At 45.4% G+C, this 20301-nt stretch overlaps 1 protein-coding gene across 1 annotated transcript in view; it reads right to left on the bottom strand.

The window, feature by feature from the left end:
- The window catches only part of COL3A1 (collagen type III alpha 1 chain), a 2242195-nt gene that overhangs the window by 2147786 nt on the left and 74108 nt on the right, over positions 1-20301 (bottom strand). The window contains exon 2 of the mRNA XM_068244947.1: positions 11288-11490. Coding sequence (XP_068101048.1) covers positions 11288-11490 — 203 coding nt within the window. The remainder of the gene's footprint in view (positions 1-11287; positions 11491-20301) is intronic.

Below are 20301 nucleotides of genomic sequence, written 5' to 3'. Positions count from 1 at the left end.
TAGCAAGTAAATGCGGGAATGAGAAAGGAACTTTGAAAGGAACACAGGACACGAGCACGTGAACAAGTGCCAGTCAGGCGCGAAACGGCGTTGTGCAGTCCCCTCATCCTGGTCACCTAAACCCTGGCACACCTCAGCACAGATACCTGGAACAGGTTTGATACAACTAAGACTATGAATATGCATGTATCATGTTTGGCATGAAGATAAAATAAAAAGCGGATCAAGGTGACAGTTGCCCGGCTTGTTTTGATGTACTGCATGCATGTCAACTTCTTTCAAGTAAGTGTACCAGTTGCACATCCTTTGGCTTTGGTTCATATGCTGTTTCACGGGGGTGCTTTGAGGTGAAGATTGTGCCTTTAGAAGAGATTTATGCAGGCTGCCTTTTCTGTTCCCCCTCAAGAAATAATACTGAGTGCCGAGTGGTGTGTGCTGCTGCAGTGTACTACGAACATTTAGGTGATTTTATAAATGACGTATAAGGCTCCAGTATACTTTACGCATGTGCAAATCTTCTTTTCCTTTATTATAATTTTGTGGTTTTTGCCCTTTAAAAAGCCAAGGGCATAATAAAGATTTCCGTTCCTATCCACGATACCTATCTCTGTGTATCATTTCATGTGAATGGGATCCTGACATGTATTGCTATTGGATCCAATTATATACTAAGTGTTATTGTTAATTCTTAAGTTTATTTTATAATAGTGTCCCTAAGCAAGCTCATTTTTCTCTTGGATATATCATAATGGTACATGCTAGGCTTGCTTCAGCATGTAGCATTGTAGTGTGTTGTGTTGGTGGTATAATAGTTAGGAAAGCAGCCTACCAAGCGGTAGGCCTGGGTTCGATTCCTGGCCAATGTATGTGAGTTGGCTTTTGACATCCTACAAATCCCTAAGCAAGCTAATTTTTCTCTTGGATATATCACAATGGCACATGCTAGGCTGGCTTCAGCATGTAGCATTGTAGTGTGTTGTGTTGGTGGTAAAATGGTTAGGATAGCAGCCTACAGAGCGGTAGGCCTGGGTTCGATTCCTGGCTAATGTATGCGAGTTGGCTTTTGACATCCTACAAATCCCTAAGCAAGCTCATTTTTCTCTTGGATATATCATAATTGTACATGCTAGGCTGGCTTCAGCATGTAGTGTTGGTGGTGGTATAGTGGTGAGGATAGCAGCCTACCAAGCACTAGACCTGGGTTCGATTCCAGGCCAATGTATGTAAGCTGGTGTGAGAGAACGCGGAAAAGCCGCCGCGTGTGCTGACAGCAAGGCAGCTGATTCCGCGTCTAGCGCAGCGGTTTGCACGCAGAAGCGTGCGTCTGGTACTCTGAGAGAACGCGGAAAAGCCGCTGCGTGTACTGACAGCAAGGCGGCTGGTTCTGCGTCCAGCGCGGCGGTTTGCACGCAGCAGCGTGCGTCTGGTGTGGCAGGGTCTGTTAGTTCACACAGATTCAGGAATATGCGCGCGCGCTGAGAGGCAGAACTTTTATGATGGCCAAGGGGGATCAGCTGACCAGGCTGGTCAGCTGACCTCAGACCTAGTAACCATTGGTCTATCACTTAGGGGTGGCGCCAGAGAGCGCTGCTCTATATATAGTTACTGCTGGCCACTCACAAGTTGTCTGCCGTTGCGAACACTACGTGGAAGCACTCAGACCTTAGTCAGATCCAACAGTGTGTTTGAACCAGGAGGACCTGGGAATTCACACTGAGCCAGATCACTTGTGTTATCATTCTGTTATACTTCAGACTAGTTCCAGGGTGTAGAGACCACGGACCTCACACCCAAGACTAGGGAACTTGTGTTATCATTCTGTTATACTTCAGACTAGTTCCAGGGTGTAGAGACCACGGACCTCACACCCAAGACTAGGGAACTTGTGTTATCATTCTCTTATACTTCAGACTAGTTCCAGGGTGTAGAGACCACGGACCTCACACCCAAGACTAGGCATTGTTTGATATCTGTTATGACCTATTGCTTTCCTGACTATCCCTCCACTCTCTGATTCGGTACCTCGCCTATCTGATATTCCGTTGCCAACCCTGCTTGCCTTGGATACCGAATCAGCCTTCTGTCTTTGTACTTTGTCTGTCCGTGTGTTGCCGACTCGGCTTGCCCGACCTCGAGAGCTATCTCTCCTCCTTAAGAGATAGTCTCCAGATCAGCTAGTGACATCCACCTTCAGGTGTCACTCACTCACTGGGCCTTCCTACCTTCAGCCTGGGACTCCACCCCTGGGAAAGTCTCAGGCTGCTGGAGGGCTTTTGTGCTCTCTAAAAGCAGTATTGCTCATACTGCCAAAGGACCACCTGCTCATCAGGTGGATTACTCAAAGTCATACTGTTGCACCAAACACTCACAATATATATGGGGGGCAAGAGGTTAGTTATACTTGGATTATCGGTGATTCTGCAGATCATCAATAATCAGGTATATATCTGTATTCTTGGTGATACTGCAGATCACCAATAATTAGATTCTCTCTGTGTGCTGACACCGATCGTTACAGAACGGCAGACCAAACCCAAATGGACGCACTCAACAGCCGTCTTGATGCACTCACCACTTCGGTGGAGAATTACACCCGAGTGCTGGACAGTCACCAGACCCAGATCAACGCTTTGTCTGGGACTGTACAAGTCTTTCAGACGGCTGTGAATACAGTGTGATCTCCTCCTAGCACAGACATACGTATGCCTGTACCTGAAAGGTTTTCTGGCCACAGATCTGACTTTCAGAACTTTAGAAATCGAGTGTTATCGTACTTTGAGTTGAGACCTAATTCCTCGGGAACCGTGGCACAAAGAATTACATTTATTAAGACTCTGTTGTCAGGGGATTCCCAGACCTGGGCATATAATCTTCAGCCAGGGAATGAGGCTTTGGCCTCATTGAAGAATTTTTAAAAGCTATGGCTATAATTTATGATGATCCGGACATTGCCTCTACCGCTGAGCGGAAGCTCAAGACTTTGCGGCAGGGCAGGGATCCGGTTGAGAATTACGCAGCTGAGTTCAGAAAATGGGCAGTTTTAGCTAGATGGGGCTCATTCGCACTTTTAGACTGTTTTTTGTCAGGGCTGTCAGACACAGTCTCAGAACTTATGTTGGGTCATCCTGAGCCGAAGTCTATCGATGAGGCCATTTCGCTAGCAGTCAGGGTTGATCGTCGCCTACGTTACCACAGACAGACTCGGAGTAGGAACAATGTGAGATTTGTGTCCTACGCCGCACCTCCATCTGTGTCATCCCCACTCGTTTCGCCTCCACCAGAACCAATGCAGATTGGTCGGTCGAGATTGTCCCGGGTGGAGCGGAGGTGCAGAGAAACAGAGCAGCTCTGTCTATACTGTGCAGAGGGGGGTCATAGAGTACAGAATTGTCCCAAGAAGTCTGGAAACGCTGTCGCCTAGGTGTAGACGGAGGTAATACCCTAGGCGCACAGTCCTTACCTCTAGATGATAAACGTTTGCTCCTCCCTTGCACTATATCTTAAAAGGATAAGACTGAGACTACTGAGGCCTTCATTGACTCTGGCTCAGCAGCCAATTGTATGGATTACGAATTTGCTAAGAAATTGGGGATTCCGATTTCCCAGTTGAAACAACAGATTCTGGTCACTGCAGTGGATGACTCCCCCCTGCAGAGTAAACACCCTCTGTCTCAGACCCCAGAGTTAAGGGTTACGGTAGGGGTGTTACATAAAGAGAATCTACAGTTTCTGGTCTTACGGATGACAACCTCCACAATCATTCTTGGTATGCCATGGTTACATCTTCACTCTCCTCAGATTAATTGGGCTTCAGGTCAGCTAACGAGCTGGTCTATTCATTGCTATCATCATTGTCTAGCGAAGGTAACCTTGGGTAAAACCAAGATTCACATGGAAGGATTGCCAGACCAGTACTCAGAATTTGCGGACGTGTTTTGTCTCAAGTCAGCAGATAACTTTCCTCCGCACCGTCCTTTTGATTGTCCCATTGATCTCAGGTCTGGTTGTATGCCCCTTAGAGGTCATCTCTATAATTTATCAGGGCCAGAAAAATTAGCCATGCAAGAATACATCCGAGAAAATTTAGCTAAGGGCTTTATTCGTCCCTCTCGGTCCCCAGCAGGGGCGGGATTATTTTTTGTGAAAAAGAAGGATGGAGGCCTCCGCCCATGCATTGATTATCGGGGTTTAAATAAAATTACAGTAAAAAATCGTTATCCTCTGCCTTTAATAGACGATTTGTTTACACAGGTCACCAATGCTAAGATTTTCTCGAAGCTGGATTTAAGGGGTGCATACAACCTTTTGCGTATCAGGGACGGCGATGAATGGAAGACGGCCTTTAACACACCCGACGGGCATTACGAGTACCTAGTGATGCCCTTCGGGTTGTGTAACGCCCCGGCCGTCTTCCAAGAGCTGATTAACGAGGTCTTCAGAGAGGTATTGGGCAGATTCGTCTTGGTGTACTTAGACGACATACTGATTTTCTCATCCAACCTCTCAGAACACAGGAAACATGTTAGGTTTGTGCTACGGAAGTTAAGACAGAATATGCTGTATGCTAAATTGGAAAAGTGCATTTTCGAAGTGACCTCTGTCGCCTTTCTGGGGTACATAATCTTGACCTCTGGCCTCTCTATGGACCCTGGAAAAGTCTCAGCTGTCTTGGAGTGGCCCCAACCTGTAGGACTGAAAGCTCTCCAGAGATTCCTGGGGTTCACAACTACTACAGGAGGTTCATAAAGGGGTACTCTACGGCGATTTCACCTCTCACCAGTCTCACCAAGAAAGGGGCAGATACTCACCACTGGTCCCCAGAGGCCCATGCTGCTTTCTCCACTCTGAAGAAATTGTTCTGTTCTGCACCCATACTGAGACATGTTGACGTCATGTTTCCCTTTATCGTGGAGGTAGATGCCTCAGAGGTAGGGGTAGGGGCTGTGCTGTCTCAGCGTTCTGGTTTGCAGGGAAAACTGCATCCTTGTGCCTATTTCTCCCGTAGGTTTTCACCCGTAGAGAAAAACTACGATATAGGCAATAGGGAACTTCTAGCCATGAAATTGGCCTTTGAGGAATGGCGACATTGGCTAGAAGGGGCAGAACATACCATTACTGTTTACACTGACCACAAGAATTTGGAGTACATTGAGGGCGCTAAGAGACTTAGCCCCCGACAGGCCCGGGGGTCGTTATTTTTCTCAAGATTCAGATTTGTAATCACGTATACCCCTGGTAGTAGGAACATCAAGGCTGATGCCTTGTCCAGGTGTTTTGAGCCTGAGACAGCTCAGACCCAGAGACCATTGTCCCTCAGAGAATGGTCCTGGCAGCCACTGAGACCTGGAAAGACTGGACTGTCACTTTGAGTGCGTTCCAACAAGATGTGCCAGAGGGGAAGCCTGAGGGGGTCATGTTTGTACCATTGCCTTTTCGCCTGCAACTGTTGCAGCTGTTCTATTCCCACAAGAATGCTGGGCATCCTGGGGCCACCAGAACTCAGGATCTCATTGCTAGATGTGCTTGGTGGCCGTCACTGGCAACAGATTGCAAGAAGTATGTGAGAGAATGTGCAGTGTGTGCTAGAAGCAAACCCTCTTGTCAGGCAACTGTTGGAACATTGCAGCCTTTACCAGTTCCAAGTGAACCGTGGACCCATTTGTCCATGGATTTTGTGGGCGAACTTCCCCGGGTCTGAGGGCATGACGGTCATTTGGGTGGTAGTCGATCGATTCAGTAAGATGGCCCATTTTGTCCCCCTGAAAGGACTCCCCTCGGCCCAGGAATTGGCCGATCTCTTCATCCAGCACATTTTCCGGCTGCATGGCATTCCAGAAAATATAGTGTCAGATTGGGTAGTCCAATTTGTCTCCAAGTTTTGGAGGGCATTCTGCCATCAGTTAGACATGGAGCTTTCTTTTTCATCAGGCTACCACCCACAGACCAATGGCCAGACCGAAAGAACCAATCAGTCCCTGAAACAGTTTCTGAGGTGTTATGTTGCAGATGCACAAACTGACTGGGTCAAATTTTTGCCGTTTGCAGAATTTGCACACAACAATCTGAAAAGTTCCTCTTCAAGATTTTCCCCATTTCAGGTGGTGACGGGAAGGTCACCTAAGTTCACCCCATTGCCAGTGGCTTCTACTCCGTTTCCAGCCCTGGAGAATAGGCAGAGGTCTTTAAAACAGATTTGGGAAATGGTTAAAAGAAATCTGGAGAGGGCTTTTCAGAACCAGAAGAAACAGGCTGACAGGAGACGTTCCATAGAATGGGAATTTCTTCCAGGAGACTTGGTCTGGGTGTCCACACGACATTTGGCTCTAAAGCAACTGTCACCCAAGTTAGGTCCCAGATTTGTGGGTCCTTTTCCAGTGACCAGGAAAATCAATAATGTCACTTACGCCATTGATCTCCCTACCAGCATGCGAGGTGTGAGATCATTTCATGTGTCCTTGCTCAAGCCGGCAGTACATGTGGATTCCACTCCCCCCCCCCCCCCCCTGTTTTGATTGATGACTAACCTGAGTATGAAATTGAGAAGATTATGGACTCACGGCTTGTGCAGAACTCCGTGCAGTATTTGGTACACTGGAAGGGGTATGGCATAGAGGAGAGAACTTGGGTGCCAGACTGTCGTATGCACGCAGAGGAATTAAAGAAGGAATTCCATAACTTGCACCCTGGAAAGCCTGGTGGGAAGTGTCCGGAGTCCACTCCTCGGGGGGGGGGGGTACTGTGAGAGAACGCGGAAAAGCCGCCGCGTGTACTGACAGCAAGGCAGCTGGTTCCGCTTCCAGCGCTGCGGTTTGCATGGAGCAGCGTGCGTCTGGTGTGGCTGGGTCTGTTAGTTCACACAGATTCAGTAATACGCACTGAGAAGCAGAACTTTTATGATGGCCAAGGGGGGATCAGCTGACCAGGCTGGTCAGCTGACCTCAGACCTAGTAACCATTGGTCTATCACTTAGGGGTGGCGCCAGAGAGCGCTGCTCTATATATAGTTACTGCTGGCCACTCACAAGTTGTCTGCCGTTGCGAACACTACGTGGAAGCACTCAGACCTTAGTCAGATCCAACAGTGAGTTTGAACCAGGAGGACCTGGGAATTCACACTGAGCCAGATCACTTGTGTTATCATTTTGTTATACTTATGACTAGTTCCAGGGTGTAGAGACCACGGACCTCACTCCCAAGACTAGGGAACTTGTGTTATCATTCTGTTATGCTTCAGACTAGTTCCAGGGTGTAGAGACCACGGACCTCACTCCCAAGACTAGGGAACTTGTGTTATCATCCTGTTATACTTCAGACTAGTTCCAGGGTGTAGAGACCACGGACCTCACACCCAAGACTAGGGAACTTGTGTTATCATTCTGTTATACTTCAGACTAGTTCCAGGGTGTAGAGACCACGGACCTCACACCCAAGACTAGGCATTGTTTGATATCTGTTATGACCTATTGCTTTCCTGACCATCCCTCCGCTCTCTGATTCGGTACCTCGCCTATCTGATATTCCGTTGCCAACCCTGCTTGCCTTGGATACCGAATCAGCCTTCTGTCTTTGTACTTTGTCTGTCCGTGTGTTGCCGACCCGGCTTGCCCGACCTCAAGAGCTATCTCTCCTCCTTAAGAGATAGTCTCCAGATCAGCTAGTGACATCCACCTTCAGGTGTCACTCACTCACTGGGCCTTCCTACCTTCAGCCTGGGACTCCACCCCTGGGAAAGTCTCAGGCTGCTGGAGGGCTTTTGTGCTCTCTAAAAGCAGTATTGCTCATACTGCCAAAGGACCACCTGCTCATCAAGTGGATTACTCAAAGTCATACTGTTGCACCAAACCCTCACGATATATAGGTGTTCAGAGGTTAGTTATACTTGGATTATCGGTGATTCTGCAGATCATCAATAATCAGGTATATATCTGTATTCTTGGTGATACTGCAGATCACCAATAATCAGATTCTCTCTGTGTGCTGACACCGATCGTTACAGCTGGCTTTTGAAATCCTACAATTCCCTGGAAGACAAGACCCTCCTCCTTCCTCCGGGAGGAGACAGAAGGGAGGAGACAGTAGGTTCTATGGGCTACCATTTAGTATAAATAAACTTCCATCTGCAATTATATTAATTTTTCCGTCGGAATCCGGAATTCCGCGGAATTTTCATAACGACGGAATTAAGCGCTGGCGGAATCCACGAATTCCGGCGGAAAGGAATTTGCTCTTTCCCTACTGATGTCTGTGTGTGTGAGACTAGCGATGGCCCAAACGGTTCGCCGGCGAACCAATTCGTGCGAACATCGGTGAACCGCGAACTATATGCCCCCTATACTACATCATTAGGCTAAACTAAATGACCCCTACATCACAGTCAGCAACACATGGTAGCCAATCAGGCTGCACTCCCTCCTGTATCCCCCCCCCCCTGTATAAAAGCAGCAGCGTTGGCCATTTCCTCCCTCTGTGTGCTGCGTAGGTAGTGAAAGAAGGAAGAGAGGTTGCTGCACAGATTAGGGAAAGCTTAGCTGGGCTCTTGTTAGGCTTGTTAGCTTGCTCCTTGCTGATACTTATTGCTAAAAAGCACCCCACAACAGCTCTTTTGAGAGCTAATGTTGTTCTTGTGATTTGTTTTTTTTTTGTGTGTGGCCCGCTGACACTTGCATATTTAGCCCTGTCAGTCGCAGCTGGCCCTTGCTAATTCCTACTGTGCCACTGCCAGGCCCAGCACATTCAGTGCCTACCTTTTCACTGCACGTGTGTGACAGCTGCACATTTGTTATACCAGTCACTGCATACCTGTTCACGGTACCTGTGTGTGTGACAGCTGCACATTGTATTGATACCAGTCACTACATACCTGATCAGTGCACCTGCGTGACAGCATGCAGTGTTATATACCAGTCCCTGCATACCTTTTCACGGTACCTGTGTGTGTGACAGCTGCACATTTGTATTACCAGTCACTGCATAACTGTTCACTGCATCTGTGTGTGTGACAGCTGTACATTTGTAATACCAGTCACTGCATACCTGTTTACTGCACCTGTGTGTGTGACAGCTGCACATACATATGTTGTTTTTAATTTAGGTTAGGCCACTTGCCCGGAGGTCTACCTCCCCGTGGTGCAAGTGTCCAGTATATTTTACTTTGCATGCAAACTATAGTGAAAGCCAAAGTTCCTCCATAGTATAATAAATGTAGCATTTGTTTTGGACGCAGGGCATGCATTTTCAGCCTAATAGAGGTGGTGCATGTCTGAGAGATTAACCAGTCGATTGCAGCATGTTTTTAGGGATGCGCAACCCCCCCCCCCCTTTCTTAATTTTGCTAGTATGTAACTACCAGGTTAGCTGCTCCAAGCCCGTATTCTTAAGTTTCCCCTTTGCATGGTAAATAATAGTAGTTATGCATATGATTTGCATCTGAATTGAATGCAAAGTGTGCAGATAGCTTATTAGAGGTGCTGCACATGTGAGCTGTTGGTCATTTCAGATGCAGCTTTTGTGGTATGCGCTGGCCCTCTCCTCGCTGTCCATTAAAATGTAAGTTACAAATTTTTGCTTAGCTGCTCCCAAGGTTATACATATGTTGTTTTTAATTTAGGTTAGACCACTTGCCCAGAGGTCTACCTCACCGTGGTGCAAGTGTCCAGTATATTATATTTTGCATGCAAACTATAATGGAAGCCAAAGTTCCTCCATAGTATAATAAATGTAGCATTTGTTTTGGATGCAGGGCATGCATTTTCAGCCTAATAGAGGTGGTGCATGCCTGAGCGATTAACCAATCAATTGCAGCATGTTTTTAGGGATGCACAAACTGCCCCCCCCTCTTTTCCTAAGGCTTTTTTTTTTAACAAACTTTTTAGGAATGATCAGTGCTGTTCGTTACAGCACTGGTACAGCACTGGTCATTTGTGATTTAGGTACTTTGATTGGGGAAGAGGAACATGTGTTCCCGTTCCCCAATCTGTAAATTAGCTGCCAGGGACAAACGGGAGCAAATGCACGCACAGCTCACAGATGGCAGAAGATGCATATCTACTCCCACTGGGACTTTAGATGAAATCCTGGGGGGGGCGTAGATATACTGCCTCTGCAGCGATAACTAGTTAAGTGAATTTAGCACTCATGAAACTGAATCTGTGTGTGGCAATAGACTTTCAAGTACGGTAGGGATGTTCATTTGGATTCTGCGGAACATAACTTTCCGCATTTCCGATTGGAAATCTTCATTTCCGATTCGACATTCAGAAATCAGTAAAAGGAAATTGGAAAATGGAAATCTGATTTAGGCTGAGAACACACTTAGCAGAAATGCTAGTGTTGCAGAAAACGCAGCGTTTAAGCGTACGTATAATGTTAGTCAATGGCCCGCATAAAAAGAAACGCATATAAAAATCCCATATGCATTTTGTATGTGTTTTATAACTTGCATTTTTAAAAACACTGGTTTTGTTGCATATTTTTCAGAAAAGCACATAATGAAAGTCAATGGTAAATGCAATGTAATGCGTTTTGTATGCGTTTTAACTTTTTTTTTTACGCATGGAAAACGCATACAAAACGCATATGCATTTTGTATATGCGAACCACAAACGCATTGAAATGCACGTAAAACGCAAGAAAAATGCATATGCAGAAAAAATGCAAACGCACAAAAAACGTACTGCAAACACAAAAACGCACATGACAGAAAACACAACCTTTCACGCTCTGCACCCAGCCTTACCACAACTCAGTAATTTTAGCCCAATCACTGAACTCGAAAGCATTGGACCAATCAGAGAATGCAGACATTTTCTGCAAAATTCTAATTTTAGACCAATCACAATCACCATTTTTTTGATTGTAGTTTTTTGTGATTTATGTTTTCCCGATTTTTTTTTGCATTCTCTGATTCAAAAAATGACTAATAAAATACTCCTTAAAAATCAGAAATAGGAAAATCGGAACCTGGAATTTCTGCGGAATCGGAAATGGGCATTTCCGACCACCCCTACTTTCAAATTCATGCAGGCCTACAAAACAAAAGTGCATGAGGCCCAATATATGAAGGTCATTTTCTTCTATACCTCTAGTAAATCTCTGTCTTTGCACTTGAGATATCTTTACCAATCAAGGTGCAAGTATTATTTGTGCTTGCAAGATAAAAATCTTTTTTTAACTGTATCTATACATGAATTAGAAGACTTCTATAATTATATTTCTACAGTTAATTACTAATACTGTATGCACAAAACTGTTTTCTATGTACCTTCTATACAGTAAGTTAAAACACTTACGCTAGGAGGTGATGGACATACTGGGCAACATTCTCCAAAAGGAATCTCAGAGTTTTCACATTCTGGTTCAGCATCGTCACACAGGATTTCATCACACAATACAGATCCAGTGTCACAAACGCAAATTTGACAAGGTTCCGGTTTCCAGACATCCTTATCAGCATAAACGTGTCCAAAATGAGTACATGATTTTGACTCAGTAGCTGTAAAAAACAAATTATTATATACAGGTATTTATCTAGAAATATCTATTAAAAAAAAGACTTAGCATCCTTGTTACAGGAGCTTGCAGAGACATACAAATATTGAGATCCACTTTTGAATCCATGGAGTAAGTACCTCCCAGGGTTGGAATTTTTGATTGGCGATTCTTCAAGCCTTCTTTCTGCTCTTTGTGTGGAGGGACAACAGTAGTAGAGATGGAGATTCACCCATATACAAATTATCAGTATAATACTTCTGAGTATGGTCTGGATAGCCTTTACATTTTACATCCTCATTTTACTGTTTCAGTGGAGCTGCATGACATGTCCCTTATGATGGATATTTGCAGGTGATTTCAACCTGTGACTTATGATGCAATCCTGCTGATGAGCAGGGGCGCAGCTAGGGTTTTGGTGGCCCCAAGCAGCCTATACCTTAAGGCCCCCTCCCCCCAATCCCTTCCATGAATGGAGTGGCGCAACAACAGGTGTAGCCCCACCAACGAATAAGGCTTTGCTCGCTGCGGCGATATAATGGGAGTGGCACAGACATGTGGGTGGAGCCAAATATTAGCAAAATACAGGTAGAGAGAGGAGGAGCGAGGAGGAAAGAGAGAGATGATAGATAGAGGGGGGAAAGAGAGAGGAGGAGAGAGAGGAAGGAGGGAGAGGAGGGGAGATAGGAGGGGGGGTGAGAGAGAGAGAGGATAGAGGTGGGAGAGAGCAAGGGGGACAGAGGGGGGAGAGAGAGAGGAGGAGATATAGAAGGGGGGAGAGAGGAAAGATAGAGGGGGAGAGAGAGGAGAGATAGGCGAGAGATAGAGAGGGGACAGAGAGGATAGAGAGAGAGGAAAAAGATAGAGGGGGAGAGAGAGGAGAAAGATAGAGGGGGGAAAAGAAAGGAAAGATAGAGGGGGGGGGGGAGAGGAGAGAGAACGAGCGAAGGGGGAGAGAGAGAAGGAGGGGAGAGAGAGAGAGGAAAGATAGAGGGGGAGAGAGCGAGGGGGGGGGGGACAGAGGGGAGGAGAGAGAGAGAGGAAGAGGAGAGAGAGGGGGAAGAGCGAGAGGAGAAGAGATAGAAAGGGGGGAGAGAGGAAAGATAGATAGAGGGGTGAAGGAGAGAGAGAGATAGAGAGAGAGAAGAGGAGAGATTGAGGGGGAAGAGAGAGCAGAGATTGAGGGGTAGGAGAGAGGAGAGATAGAGGGGGGAGAGGAGAGATAGAGGTGGGGAGAGGGGAGAGAGAGAGAGAGAGAAGGAGGGGAGAGAGGGGGGAAAGAGAGAGAGGAGGAGAGATAGGAGGGGGAGAGAGGGGGGGGGGAGAGAGAGAGGAGTGGAAGAGAGAGAGGAGTGGAAGAGAGACACTGTGTGTGTGAGAAAGTATTCACTCTGTTACGCGATTCCTTGCTCTCCCACAGTACTTCAGCTGTGAATAATCGTCTGGGGGGCCTCTCTCGACACTGTTGCCTGGGGGGGGGGGGGGGGGGGCTGGGCTGGCTCATTGCACTGCACACAACACACAGCATACACAGACACAGAAACAGGCAGGCCAGTTCTCTCCTACACATTCCAGCTCACATGTCATTATGTTCTGCCCTGCTCTGCTGAAGACACGTCTCTGCCTTCTGAGCTCATCCGTTCCTCTGTATGTTTTTACTCTCCCTCCACTCACGTGAGTCTGTGACTGAGCTGAGCAGCTCACTGCAAACAGGCCAGGAGGACAATTCAGAGGACGCACGCCTCTCGGGGAACAAAAGCTTGCAGACTCTCTCTCAGGCTCCTTGCACACTGCATGCGATTCCGATTCAGATTCCGCTTTTTAATCGTTTTTTACATTTTATTCCGATTCAGATTTTTAATCTTTACTGCATGCTGCATTTTTTTTATCTGTTTTTCTGTTGAATGTATTCAGGGAAAATCAGAAACGGAATCGTAATCGGAAACGGAATCGTAATCGGAAACGCGAAACGAATTTGCAGTGTGCAGGGAGCCTAAGTCTGCTCGGCTCCTCCTTCCCTAGAATCCTAACTGGTGATTGGCAGGCAGTGCCTGGCCAGCCAATCCAAGAAGAGAGGAGGAGATCTGGATCCAGGTTGCTCAGCTGGCAGCCTGCTGGGGACTATGACTGCTGGTGAGACTTTTTTACGGGCACCGGCTTTTAAGTGGATTGTTTTTCGGTGGGGAAGCTGCCAGCAGCAGAGCGAGCCCCCCCACAGTGAGGCCCCAAGCAGTGGCGTGCCTCGCTTGCTCGCTGGCTGCGCCCCTGCTGATAAGGTATTGTTTGATATTCAAATAACAATGTTAAGTATACTTGCATATAAATTGCTGTAGTGAGAAGAATATGAAGGCTGCCATATTTATTTCTTTTTAAATAATACCAGTTGCCTGGCAGCCCTGCTGATCTATTTGGCTTCAGCAGTGTCTGAATCACTAGAAAAAATAGGATTAGGGAGCTCTGAGCATATTACATATTCCAATGTAAACATTAAAGAACAAAATCCACGTTGCACACTATATAACCCCCCCCCCCCCCCCTAAAAACAATGAAGCACATATAATTAAAGGCCATCTATAAGTCCTCATTGGAGTGCACTCCTATTTACAAGAACTATAATGTGTACACATATAATCTTTGAGCCCATAAATAGATCTGCTTCTGTATGTGACAGCCAGGAATCCAACGGAAGTAATTTGATTTACCTGTCACCCCGTATGCTGTAATCTAGCATGCCTCTATGCATTCAACATATACACATTCATTACAGGCCCCACAGGGGCCAACACCTTAATTGATATGCCAGAAAGAGCATTTCAGATTGTAAACTCACTTGTCCTTAGGTGACCTCAGGCTGCAAACCATTGTATTTATCCAGGGGGTGGTCTCAAAGGAGACAACTCGACTGCTCTTTTTCTCAATCTGGCACATGTAGTGGGGCAGCGGTGGCGTCAGCAAACGCGCCCGCGCGGTCTCCTTTTGCGACCAATTGGTGGCATAGAATTGTGATGCAGATGTAAAGCCTTCCAACGCGACACTATGGTCGCATGACCGGCAACTGAGAGGAAGAATGCGGAGGCATGGGGGACACTGAATGGAGGTAACTTTCTGGTCCGGCGTCACACAGCACGTGACGCTTTTCGTCACTACGGACTTCCTCAGACGTACTGCGCATGTGCGAGGCTCTTCTCTTTTATAGCCTCGCAGGGACGCATTAAGCCAAAATTTTAAAAACTTGTTGGTACGCATGGAAAGAGCGCAATGGTGCCATCTTGTGGATGAATAGGAGATAGCTATTTTTAACCGAAATCCACACAAATAGAAGAATATTACAGCACTATAGGAAAGATTTTATATTCAAATACTTATTAAGACCCTGAGGGTACAGGCTGCCACACTGATAAATCCACTTAGATTCTTTTCTTAATAATTGTTTATCAAAGTCCCCTTTTCTAGGGCTTATATTTAATGTATAAATACCCATTACTTTTAGTCCAGAGACATCAGAGTTGTGTACAGATCTGAAATGCATTGCTAGCGGGTTCAATTTTTTCTTATCGATTGTAGTACTTTTAATATTTGACAAAGACCTCTCCTGTCCTTGCATTAAGTGGTCTATAAGTTTTTCCAATATAGCTTAAATTACAGTGACAATTTATTTTATAAATCACTTTAGTTGTACAAGTAATGAAATCATTTATAAAAAAAGACTTTGTTCCATCATAATTAGAAAAAGTACCTAACTGTTTCTACATGTCTACATATGGTACAATCACCACATTTATGCATTCCATTTTTTGCTACTTTCCTTTTTGGGGCTCCACTCCAGCCAAACTCACTTTTCACCAATAAATCATTGAGGTTAACATCTCTCTTTGCAGCAATATGTAGATATGTTCCCACAATTTTAGATATAATTGGATCTCGTTGTAACAGATGCCAATGTCTTTGTACATTCCCCCTTACTTCATTGAAGTGGGCCCCATAGGTAGTTACCATACGACATATTTGATTTGATTTGTTGGCTAACTTGGCTGAAGTAGTAGTCCCATCTGCAGCAGTTTTATATTTAAAAATTAGTTCTTTCCTATTTTTGGTTAAAGCTCTATGATATGCTGTATTGATAATTCAGTTGGGATATCCTCTAGCCCGCAGTCTGCCCGCCAATTCGCCTGCCTTTTTTTTTAAATCCTCTATTCTATTGCAGTTTCTACTTAAACAGAGAAACTGTCCAGTGGGCACCGCCCATTTTTGTGAGGGAAGGTGGGAGCTTTTTGCGGACAAGAGGGTATTTCCTGCTGTTGGTTTCCTGAAAGAGCTAGTAGTCAAAGTATTATTTGTCTTTTCAATCATTAGGTATAGGAATGAGATTGCATTGGGGCTACTGGTATAAGTGAGGTATATATTCCTATCATTTTTATTCAAATCCTCAACAAAAGTCTTTAATTCCAAGTCGGATCCCTTCCAGACAACAAACACATCATCCATGTATCTGATCCAGAGGGCGACATGCTCACCGTACACACGCACCATCTCCTGCTCCCAGTATCCTAGGTGGAGGCAAGTGTAGGCCGGGGAGCATGCCACCCCCATAGTCACACCTCTTTTTTGTCTGTAAATTGATCCACTGAATTCAAAAAAATTGTTATTTAATATTAGCCTCATTAAGTCCAGAACAAAGTCAGCAGGTCCTTCATGTACACCATAATAATTAGATAGATAGTATTCTAAGGCCTCTAGGCCTTTGTCATTAGGAATTGACGTAAACAAGGATTGTATGTCCACACCTACTAGGGTCCACATTTCCTCGACATGCAGACCCTCGATGCCTGCCAGCACGTCTCCAGTATCCATGACAACAGTAGGTAAGGTTTGCACTCTCTCTTTTATTTTTAGATCCACATATTTTGATAATTTCTCTAATGTGCCATTATTTACCGAAATTATTGGTCTTCCTGGGGAGAATGTAAATTCTTATGTGTCTTAGGCAAAAAGTAGAACGTAGGCAGGGCCGGCGCTACCATAGAGGCAAAAGGGGCATTTGCCCTGTGGCCCCGACCTCTGCTCGGGCCCCAGCAGCGCCGACCCTGCGATATTTTCTTCTGCCAGCCCGCCCGCTCGCACTGATCCCCGGGGCCCTGCTGCAATTACATTAGCAGCGATAATTACCTTATCCCCGTCGGGTGAGCGAGCGGGCAGCGGCTGCACTAGGAGACATGCTGTCTCCCTCCCACTCTATGACCCAGCGCGTGTTTACACATGATGCGCTGGGTCATAGAGTGGGAGGGAGACAGCATGTCTCCTATCACTGCTAATGTAATTGCAGCAGGGCCCCGGGGAGCAAAGGGGTAATGGGGGGGCGGGGGCAGGGGGGCCCCAACACTGAAGTTTGCCTCGGGGCCACATGGCCCCTTTAACCGGCCCTGAACGTAGGGACAGTATATTCAGCCACGGTAAGGTATTTTAACTCCTTTTCTGTCAAAATTCCTTCCAAATAACCCCAATGTAGTTTTCAATTAATTTTCTCCACTAGTTCATTCTTATTCTCTTGTATGTATAATTTTCCCCCAAAAAGTCTTCTGGCTTCCTTCTCATAATTTGATCTAGTCATCGGGACTACATTGCGCCCCCCCCCCCCCCCCTTATCGCTCTTCTTAATTATTAAGTTGGTGTTTGATTGTAATTCTTTTAAAGCTACACATTCATCCTTGGACAAATTGTCCCTATTTTTATGTTTCCAATCAACTGTTTTTAAATCTTCACCAACTAAATCCATGAACATGGAAGTGTATTTATTGGAGCTCAAGGGGGGCATGTAGCCCAATTTTGGATACAATTTTGTGTGTAAAGTTTTTGGCTGCTGTGGATCCACTTGTTCAAATAACCTCTCGAGGTCATAATCATCAACATCTATTGGGGAAATAGGGCTGTCACATACTGTACCAGAGACATGCCGGGGGCATCAGGGGAATACATGCGTCTCAGGAGTACCCTACGCAGAAAGAACTGGACGTCCTTGATTGTTCCGAATTCACTGCCTCCCTGCTCTGGACAGAAACTAAGGCCCTTTTTCAGAACCTGTATTTGTATTTCAGACAATGGATCACCGGTTAAAATGATCACATTGAGGGAATCGTTTTGTTCGTTAATTTCTGTTTCTTCTTCCTTGCTTTCCTCTCCGTCTGTGCCTTTTCCTAAAAAACGAGCATCATTTTTCTTATTGTCATTATTTTTTCTATTTCTATTACGTTGTTTCCTTTGTTTTCTAAGTATTCCTTTACCTTTGGTGGAGCCCTTGTCTGTACCTGACACCCCTCCCCCCCCCCGATTCTTCTGAGTTGCTGCCCTAGCCAACACATCTACCAGGACCTCTTCTTGATCCATATTTTTGTCTCCCTAAATTGAATATGTCACCTCTTTTATAATTATCTATATCTCTTGTAAATTTCTTATCCTTAATTTATTTTATTTTTTCCTGTTCTTTACCTACATCTTGTTTTAACTTCTCATTTAATTCATTTCATGTCATTATCTTGATACTCATTACATTTCTGTGTAATAATATCTGGTTCTTTCTCAACATCTTTAAATATTATTTTTTCCTCTTAAACAAAGATTTTCATAATTTTCAGACCATGGGCTTTGCATTCCTTTTCCCATTCTGGTAACATTCGGAGTGTCTGAGCTATCTCCTATTCATCCACAAAATGGCACCATTGTGCTCTTTCCATGCGCACCAACAAGTTTTAAAAATTTTGACTTATTGCGTTCCTGCGAGGCTATAAAAGTGAAGAGCCTCGCACATGCGCAATACGTCTGAGGAAGTCCGTAGTGATGAAACGCGTCACGTGCTGTGTGACAGCGGACCAGGAAGTTACCTCCGTACAGCGTGCCTCCGCATTCTTCCTCTCGGTTGCCGGTCATGCGACCGTAGTGTCGTGTTGGAAGGCTTTACATCTGCATCATGATTCTATGCCACCAATTGGTCGCGAAAGGAGACCGGGCAGACGCTTTTGCTGACGTCACCACTGCATGTGCCAGATTGGAGAAAAAAAAAACGGTTGAGTTGTCTCCTTTGCGCACTCAAATTTGGCCGGATGACGCGGTGATCACGAGGTTCGGCTTCGGTATCTGGGGATGACGTCATTGGGCCAATCAGAAGTCCTCCAGCTGAGGCCCTGGTAACCCTAGCAACCAATCAGAGGAGGGGAGCATGGCCCTCCCCTCCTCTATATAAGGCGGCGGCCATGTTACGGAGCCCCGTCCTTGCTTAGTGACTTGTGGTACCGAGAGCATCTCCAGTGCTGCGGCGTCTGAGAGCAAGTGCTTTTCTTGTGCTAAACCCAGCATTTTGCATCCTACAATCATTCTACACACTTATATTGTACTCATTTATAGTTAGATAGTAATCTGATTGTTTTTAATTCAGCTAGTGTATACTGTATACTGTGCTAGGCTAGTGTTAGGCCTGCTAGCCTAGGTAGCCTTAGCCTACTACTAGCTTAGGTAGGTTAGGGATTATAGTTAGTTGTGTACTAGTACTAGTTTAGTTAATTTGTACGGCTGTAGTCTGTTAGTTTATTAGCTTCAGTACTGTGTTAGTTAATAGTTACTGACTGTGTACAGGCCAGCATCCGTTGTCATCTGTGACAGTCATCTGCCCGACCCTATTGATTGATTGCGTCCGACCGTGTGTGACCGACTTTATTTGTCACTCACTGTTATTGTGTAGTACACTAGGGGCTTGATTCACAAAAGAGTGCTAACTGTTAGCACGGCCGTTTTCACGCGAATTTTCGCATTGCGCACGATCGTGAATTTTTGTGCGAACCGATAACGTAATTTTCACGCAAACGATATCGATTTCACAAGAAAATTCGCGTTTGCGCGTGCAAAATTTATCGTTTCGCGCGAATATTTGCGATCGCGCGCAATGCGAAAATTCGCCCGAAAACGGCCGTGCTAACAGTTAGCAAATCAAAATTGTGAATCAAGCCCTCGGGATTTATAGTTAGTTGCATACTACTACTACCACTACTACTACTACTACTACTCCTCCTCGTTTACTTAATTTCTACTGTTAATCTGTGAGTTTATTAGCTTCTGTACTGTGTAATAGTTACTTCACAGGCCAGCATCTGTTGTGATCTGTGACTGTCATTTGCCCGACCCTATTGATTGATTGCGTCCGACCGTGTGTGACCGACTTTAATTGTCATTCACTGTCTGCCACATGACTTAGTTATTGTGTAGTACACTAGGGATTTATAGTTAGTTGCATACCACTACTACTACTACTACTACTACTACTACTACTACTACTACTACTACTACTACTCGTTTACTTAATTTCTACTGTTAGTCTGTGAGTTTATTAGCTTCTGTACTGTGTAATAGTTACTTCACAGGCCAGTATCCGTTGTGATCTGTGACTGTCATCTGCCCGATCCTATTGATTGATTGCGTCCGACCATGTGTGACCAACTTTAATTGTCACTGTTTGTCACACGAGTTAGTTAGTGACTTCTGTAGACTACACTACTGTTAGTAGTACTACTACTAATTAAATAAAATAAAAAAACAACTTTCATTTTTTGTTGTCACTCCAGTCACCACCAACTCAGACTCTTTATTAAAATTTACATCCTTTCCCACCCTTTTCTATGCATATATATTTTTTTCTTATTGTATTTGTATAATTGTGCAATGACTGGCAGAGGTAGAGCGGGCTAGTAAAAAAGGGCGCACAGGGATAGTGGACAAAAAGGGCGCCGCCATAGCCTGCAATGCAAAATATCTGCTATTCGGCGCCCGGCAG

The sequence above is a fragment of the Hyperolius riggenbachi genome, chromosome 7, assembly GCF_040937935.1.
Source record: "Hyperolius riggenbachi isolate aHypRig1 chromosome 7, aHypRig1.pri, whole genome shotgun sequence".
Taxonomy (NCBI): domain Eukaryota; kingdom Metazoa; phylum Chordata; class Amphibia; order Anura; family Hyperoliidae; genus Hyperolius; species Hyperolius riggenbachi.
This window is presented reverse-complemented; position numbering and strand designations above follow the sequence as displayed.